The sequence below is a fragment of the Anomaloglossus baeobatrachus genome, chromosome 1 (genome assembly GCF_048569485.1).
Source record: "Anomaloglossus baeobatrachus isolate aAnoBae1 chromosome 1, aAnoBae1.hap1, whole genome shotgun sequence".
Lineage (NCBI taxonomy): Eukaryota > Metazoa > Chordata > Amphibia > Anura > Aromobatidae > Anomaloglossus > Anomaloglossus baeobatrachus.
This window is the reverse complement of record NC_134353.1, coordinates 115,043,038-115,051,457: the sequence shown is the minus strand read 5'-3', so window position 1 is coordinate 115,051,457 and position 8,420 is coordinate 115,043,038. Positions and strand designations below refer to the sequence as shown.

Sequence of the window (8,420 nt, the reverse complement as noted above, 5' to 3'; positions counted from 1 at the left end):
AAGTAGATCAGCGGATGCAGGCATTAAGAGAGGGGGTCCAATTTCCAGGATACTCATCTATTATACAGGAAGAAAAGCAGCTATTAAGAGCCTCTATCTCTGTGGAAGACTCTCTATATCTGTGCAAAGTATAATTCCCCAAAGAGTATATCCGGGAATTCAAAAAGAAGAAAAGAACACTAACAAGCTGCCTGTTGTGCCCGATGTCATTTTTTGCCGGCATAGAATGGTCACAGATCACTCCTGCCGCCGGATCAGCTGCTTCCGCTGACATTGCGTCAGAGAGGCGGCTTCTCATCCGCTCTGCTCTATAGACAGAGCTGGATAGCGGACGTCACACTAATTGACAGCCGGTTCCCCTAGTTAGGCAGTGGGAAGCCAGATGTTATCCAGTGTAATGTCAGCTCTACTGCCCCGTCAACAGAGCAGAGCCAAAAAAGAAGCTGCCGCTCTGTTGACGAAGCCCTTGCATATTCGACAGCAGCGGTCTGGGACTGCTCAGTGATGGCAAAGATTGGCATTGGGCACAACAAGTAGGTAGTTCGCAACCAACTGCCTGTTAGTGCTTGGTCACATTTTAATTTATTTTTTTTTAAATCCCAGATATAACCTTTAAGGATCTAGCAACTTTAGGCCTAAAAGAAGACCTGTCACTTGCACAGGGTCAGTATGGTTACAGCAATACCAAAATTATGGGGGATTTTTTGGGTGGAGGGGGGGGGGTTAGGTGTCTTTTACTGCTTTTACACTTTATTTTCTTTTGCAGGGGCGCATCATTCCACGTGCTCATGGGCACACCCCTGATCGCAGGCTGAGGATGGATTGTAATGACAGCTGGTGGTCTACGGAAGACCCCCGTGGTTGTCATTATGAGTCCCCTGTGAAAGCCAGCGTCAGAGCATAAATGTTTTGCATTCAGTAATACCATAATCATTATACACTCACCCATTTCTTTCATCTTTTTTTCTGTGAGAATTATCAATATTTTTTGATGCCTTTGGATGCGAGAGGTTTAACATAGAATTCACAGTCACACGCTCAAAATTTTCCAACATTTTTATAATCTTCTCTTTTTTTACCCCATGATGGTTTCGCCTGAAGATAAAAAAATTATCACATTTACGTTAGCAGGTATACACAGTGTTAATGTAAGCAATTTTAGATTACACCATTCCTAAAGTGAAATTTTACTGAACCGATATGCAGCAATGCACCATTATCACTGTTGTGTCGTCCTCATCTACTACTCCATCTGTACAGTAATGGCCCCATACGCCTTTGCTAAAAGACGATTTTAGAGGGAACGAACGACTATTTGATGTGTATGATGCCTCCAAACTCTCCCTTGACCAAGCTCTACCCATTAAAAAAAAAAAAATAAAAGTTGGCTGACTGATTATGTGTTTGGGGGAATTTAAAGACCTATACTGCGGAGTTAACGAGCCTGTTTTGCTCACACCCATCTCATGTGTATGGACACTAGATTAATTTATGGGATCTCATATGTTGCATAGGTGCACCGCTATACGGCTGCAAGACCCACAAACCTAGTGCCAAAAAATACTAAAAAAAAACAAAAAAACAAAAAACAAAACTATGTTCATGACAACTGGAGAAAGTCCGGATCTTGCAGCATTTCCCAGGTTGCTGTATGTAGATATAATCTAGCAATCAAAGCAACTTTATATTGAAACAGAGACAAAACAAGAATATCAAACTACCCTGTGCACACTCCGCATTTTACACTGCAATACCGCTCCTGTTTGCCAGGATTATGGCAGCTGGGAAGTTGCGTAGGAACCAGGAATAGTATAAGGCTGGGGTCACATTAGCGTATAGAATCCGATGTGAGAATCAGACCGATTACGGCTAGGACACTCGGTTGAAACTCAGATTGTGATCCGAGGGTCAATTTACGGTGATCCGATTCTCTAGCATGCGAGAATCAGATCATAGCTGTGGAGGAGACCGAGAGATTAATTTCTCCATCTTCTCCATTGTCTGCCTCAACGTATATTGGATACTCGAAGACATTAGTGCAGACTTGTATGGGTGCCCGTGACCTGATACACGCTGACAAAAACATCATGCAAGGATTTTTCGATCATGCAAAATCGGCAAAAATCGCTGTTCAACACTGCCTCATAGTATAATATTGAAGCGAGTGCTATCTGATGTAACATCGGTTGTATGGTGGTGTATGGTAAGAAAACCCAAGACCCAGCTACAATAAACACACACACTATTGGTACATTACCTTTCAAGTTCTTTTGGCTTACATTTCCACCAAGTGTCAGGTTCCCGAAATGTTACTTTGTATTTGTAGTTCACAGCCTAGTAATAAAAACAGATCAATGTTATCACCGGTGTTCTATTTCTTCTCTTTACATAAAATCAAGTAATGTTTATATAAATTATAGGACAGAATATACAACCCCATTTAAAAAAAAGGGGTTTTTGATGTATAGCCACATTTAATTCACTACAGAACACAGATCAGGAGGTGATAAAACATTTTTCCATTTCAGTTGAAAAAATTCTGCATATTATTGAGAAATCGATCACACATCTCAAAAAAGTTTAGACAGTTAAAGGGCTAGAAAAGTAAATGGTTCTAATGAAAAACAGATGGAGGGTTAATTTTCAACTAAAATTCATGCCTGTAAAAAAAGAGCATGTTAGAGAGGCAGAGTCTCTAAGAAGCAAAGATGGTCAGAGGTTCACCAATCTGTGAACACATCCACATCTCACCATCCACTACAGCTTTGAGCGTGGGGCTACCTTCATTTTATAGACAGTCATCTTGGCTATCTCATACATAAATTTGACTTGCAACTATTTAGCATATGATTAATTATGCAGATTCTTATGTGTATACTAAAATTAACACACTGAGCTATTAGGGAATGTGAGAACAGGTTGTAATTAGGTTGACTCCAAAGTGAAAGGTTGGGTTAGAAGGTTAGAATCGAAGAGCAGCCATGAAGAATATTTCCCAAGAAAATATAAACACCATCCTCCAGCTCACCGATAGTCTCTCGGCCAAAAAAATGACCAAACTTTCTCATGTGAGGCCATGACAGTTGAAAGAATACGAAATTAAGTCCGTCCATCCATTCAAAAGTAAAAAAGCGAACCTCCAGGCAAAATAACGGAGCCCACAAATAAACTCATCGGAAGGTCTATTAGTTCTGGTGTCTCTTATGATTCATAATCGTGGAATCAAAGACGTCCATGCAAGCAGTGTGTGACGCACTTTACACAAGTCCGGAATAATGGCCCGAAAAAGGTGAAAGAGACTTGATTTCAATATCATCATAAGAAGTGTTGGGTCAAGTTTGCAAAGTAATAGGAAAAGTGGACAGTAGATGATTGGAAATGGAGGATTTGGAGAGATGAGACGAAAGTCAATAGACTAGGCTCTGATGGATAGCTGAACTAGAGCAGGTTCAGAGAAGAGCCTCCAAGGTTATTAAAGGAATGGGTGGAATTCAATACAAAGATAGGTTATTAAACTTGGGGTTATTCAGTTTGGAAAGCAAAAATGTAGGGGTGACTTAATATAATGTACAAATATATGAGGGGACAGTATAGAATACTCTCTCTAATGATTTTTTACACCTAGGAAGGCAACAAGGACAAGGGGTATGCCATATGTGGAGTCAGGTAGGAGTTTTGTCCCCCAATGAGGAGTTTAACATCTGCCCCACGGGGCTTTTTGCCTGCCTTTGGATCAATATGTTAGGTTAAGTCATAGGTTGAACTCAATGGACTTAAGTCTACCTTCAACCTTAAAACACTATGAAATGGATCTGTAAGAAACAGGGGGAAAAAGGGCGAATTGATCAAGAAATTTAAGTAACTGTCAAGTTCAGTGATATGGGGTTGTTTAGCAGCCAAGTGCATTGTTATCACAGGGTATGCTATGGTAACTAGGAGTAGGAGCGCCTAGACTGGCCCTCAAACTAGGGACCTAAACGGTCGCTTATTCTAGGAGGTACGCCTGATGGTGGTGAGGTCTGGACCACCAGCGTAGACATAACTCCTAAATTGCCCTGGTCTAACACCCTCTCTCCCCTACCCCCGGGGAGGGTTGGGGCAGGAGTAATGAATGCAACAAATACCGATAGACAGGGGAAAGCCAAGACTCAAACTCACTGCAAGCACACAAAGGGGAAAAGACAATACGTGCTCAGGGAGAAATAAAGTACAGGGAGGAAATAAACAAACAAGGATATTTCCGAAGCACACCAAATAGCATACAACAGCTCAACAATAACTGGATCACCATGCACAAAGATCGGTATCGCTGGAACAAAGCTAGAGCTATAATCGGCATGATGGACACCATCAGCCCCCATCTTTTAAAGGGCAGAAGCAGCTGTGATAGGTCTTCAGCAGCCTGTGACCCCAGCAGCAATTCACAAGCAAACAAAAATTAACTCTTGCTAGACAGATCACTAGTGAGCACAAACGGGTAGACGCCAGACTCTGACATAGTAACTCAACAGCAACAGGTGTCGTGTCAGACTCTGCTGTGTGAACACCAAGACACCTGATGAGATTATAGCAGAACACCGCATGACAATTGGATACTTGACCAGTGTCAATGATGAGCTATATGTAAGTATCCTACAAGATGAGCTACTTCGTACACTCGAGTACAATGGGTTTGAAAGCATGACTGTGTTCCAGCAGGAGAACAAATAGAAAGCATATGTCAAGATTGGCGAAGAAATGATTTAATGACAATGAAGTAGAGGTGCTGGGTTGGTCCCTACAGCCACCAAAGCTCAACCCAATCAAATACTGGTTGGTAGAGATGAAGAATAAAGCTACATACATACCCAAGAGTCAAGAGAGTGGACCAGTATGCACCAACATTGGGAAGGTGTAGAAGAGACCTGGGATCAGATTTTGTCCGAGACATGCTTGAATCTGATCGAGAGCACGCCCAGAAGGATTCAGGCAGGATAGAAAGCCAAAGGTGGATTTACAAAATACTAACAAAATAATACAAATTTATATTCAGATTTTTAGGAGCAAAACAGTAACAATGCAGTGACATGACAAGAATCTGCATAAGTAATCATTTGCTAAATAGTTGCAGGTCAAATTTATGTATGAGATAGCCAAGATGATTGTCTATAAAATGAAGGTAGTCTCCCGCACAAAGCTTTACTGGATGGTGGGATATGGAGCCTGAAAGTCAGAAGTTCAAATCATTGTTACCATTTTGTTTGTCACTTTCATCAGAAATTCAAAGCTATGGAGAGCAGAGCGAGGGAACGAGAAAACCTGCCAGGAAATGAGAGGCCTACGTCTCAAGCGAAACTGGAAATCTGAAGTTCAAGGTCAACTGGGACACTTTCAGCAAACAAGTTTTGCTTCACGGCTGTCACTTCAGCTTTAACATGCTCACAAACAAACCTGAGAGGAGTCAATGTTAAACATAGCAGCAGAATGAATGCGAGAATGTCACGGCATATAGTAATGCTCGTGTTAGTCCCAGCACTGCAGTATTATGTGAAAGGACAAAAAAAGAAAAAATGGCGTGAGACAGGCGACGTCACACAATACGATTTGTACACAAGCCATAGTATTTGCACTTGTGAATTTCCAAGGTGCACACCCATTTCACAAGGAAAAACCTGGCTACATGTATCATTGTCGTTAGGTGCAATCTTTCATGTTGGGCCTTGCTTTATAACTATGACTAGACAGTGAGCCTGGACTAGATTATTTACAGGATCCCACTGCCAAGGGATGGCATGATGTATGGTGACCAATCATGGACCACGAAGTATCACCCTACATCTCCTCCCTCTATCACCCTATCTGCGTCCTCTGTTCGACTAATGACCCAAGACTGACATCCTCTAGAATCCGAAACTCCCGTCTCCAAAACTTCTCTCACGCCGCGCCATTTCTCTGGAATGCACTACCCAGGACAATTTGATTAAAGGGAACCTGTGAGGTGCAATATGCACCCAGAACAAGTTGCAGTTCTGGGTACATATTGCTATTCCCTGCCTAACCGTCCCAGCATCTAGCAGCATAGATAAAAGATCTTTAAAAATACTTTTTCTGAAGATCTTTATCATATGCTAATGAGGCCAGGGACTAGTCGCAAGGGTGTTAAATCCCCCGACTAGTCCACCCTCTTAACCTGGTAGTATGCCCAGAGGGACGTGCTAACATGCTACTTATTGCAGCATCACCAGCGGTGACGTGCGTACCTGCGCTGTCTCCACTGTTCAGAAGACCTAGCACTACCGGTCATGCTCACTAGACCTCGCTGAAGCTGGGATTGTGTACAGCCGGCTTCATAATGGGCATGACCAAAAGTGCCGGGACTTCTGAACAGCAGAGACAACGGACGCAGGCACACGTCACCACTGGTAATGCTGCATTGAGTAGCATGTTAGCACGCCCCTGTGGCTCTGCTAACATGCTAAGGGGCAGACTAGTCGGGAGAAGTAACACCCTTACGACTAGTCTCTGACCTCATTAGTATATTATAAAGAATCTTTAGAAATATTTTTTCTAAGATCTCTTTATCTATGCTACTAGATACAGGGACAGTTAGGCAGGGATTAGTAATATGCACCCAGAACTGCTCGTGGTTCTGGGTGCATATTGCAGCTGACAGGTTCCTTTTAACTACCAATATTCTTCTAAAACTGGTGCCTCTTAGCATCTGTTTACACCAACTGTTTACGCAACCTCAGATCCTCACAAGATCTCCTTCTCTACTCTTCTCTTATCTCCTCTTCCCACAATCGCGTACAAGATTTCTCCCGTGCATCCCCCATACTCTGGAACGCTCTACCTCAGCACATCAGACTCTCCCCTACCGTGGAAAGCTTCAAGAGGAACCTGAAGACCCACCTCTTCCAACAAGCCTACAACCTACAACCTACAATAGCCCTCAGTCAAGTACATCACTGCGCAACCAGCTCTGTCCTCACCTATTGTACCAGCACCCATTCCCTGTAGACTGTGAGCCCTCGCGGGCAGGGTCCTCTCTCCTCCTATACCAGTCTGTGTTTACTGTTAATGATTGTAATACGTATACCCTCTCTCACTTGTAAAGCGCCATGGAATAAATGGCGCTATAATAATAAATAATAATAATAACAACACCCTCCATACACTTAACAGCCCTCTGTACCTGCACTTGTTCATACTAGCTGCTGACCAGTTCATGTTGTGATTTGTGAACCCCTATTATATTGATGGCCGGACCAGACAATCCGAGCACTTTTACCTTTTGTGTCTCCCTATTTCCTCATAGACTGCAGCTTGCGAGTCTTTCCCTCACTCCTCTTGGCTTCTGTTGAATTGTGCTACTCTGTAATGTCTCATATTGTCTGTACAGGTCTCCTCTGAATTGTAAAGTGCTGCGAAATATACTGGTGCTATATAAATAAAAATGATCATCATGAAACTAGTGGGAAGCCATCTCTCCAGTAAGGCTATGTGCCCACAGGACAACGTACCCGTGGATTTTGCAGCGCAAAACCTGCAGATTTATCTCGATTTTCAAGATAAATCCGCAGGTTCTAGCAAGTACAGACACTCCCCATGTTATCCTATGGGATTTGGGGAGTGCTGTATCAATGGTGCAGATTTCCCGCAGCCGCACGTAACTGCATGTAAATTATTCATGCAGAAATATCTGCGGAATTCCCACTCCTCCACTATGGAGATACAGGGCAGGTATTTCTGCACTTGTCCTGCAGGTTTACCGCAACAACTCCGCAGATATACTACAGCAATGTATAGCTGTGGACTCCAGTGGACAAACCTGCGGAAAAGTCCTCGGGTACATTGTTCCGTGGGCACATAGCCTAAAGCCTGCTTTACACGTATCAATATGTCGTGCGATCGCACCCGCCCCCATCGTTTGTGCGGCACAGGCAATTTGTTGCCCGTGTCGCACAAAGTCGTAACCCCCTGTCACATGCACTTACCTTCCAAACAATCTCACTGTGGCCGGCGAACATCCACTTCCTGAAGGGGGAGGGACGTTCGGAGTCACAGCGACGTCACACAGCGGCCGCCCAATAGAAGCGGAGGGGCGGAGATGAGCGAGACGTCAACATCCCGCCCAGCTCCTTCCTTCCGCATTGCCGGCGGGACGCAAGTAAGCTGTGTTCATCGTTCCCGGGTGTCACACGAAGCGATGTGTGCTGCCTCGGGAACAATGAACAACCGGACGTTCGATTTTTAGAAAATGAGCGACGTGTCAACGAGCAACGATAAGGTATTTTTGCTCGTTCACACTCGCACGTAGCCAGGGCTGTATTTTGCCTTCGTGCTGCCCTAGGCACTTTAAGTGGTCGCGTCCCTTAGTGACAACGTAAAACTGAGTTTTTGCACACGACATCTGTTTAAGGCAGATCTACTCTGTAAAA

At 43.6% G+C, this 8,420-nt stretch overlaps 1 protein-coding gene across 2 annotated transcripts in view; it reads right to left on the bottom strand.

The window, feature by feature from the left end:
* The window catches only part of N4BP2 (NEDD4 binding protein 2), a 115,218-nt gene that overhangs the window by 50,852 nt on the left and 55,946 nt on the right, over positions 1-8,420 (bottom strand). For both annotated transcript variants that reach the window (XM_075346979.1, XM_075346980.1), the window contains 2 exons: positions 2,258-2,334; positions 946-1,095 (listed from right to left, as the gene is read on the bottom strand). In XM_075346979.1, coding sequence (XP_075203094.1) covers positions 946-1,095; positions 2,258-2,334 — 227 coding nt within the window. The remainder of the gene's footprint in view (positions 1-945; positions 1,096-2,257; positions 2,335-8,420) is intronic.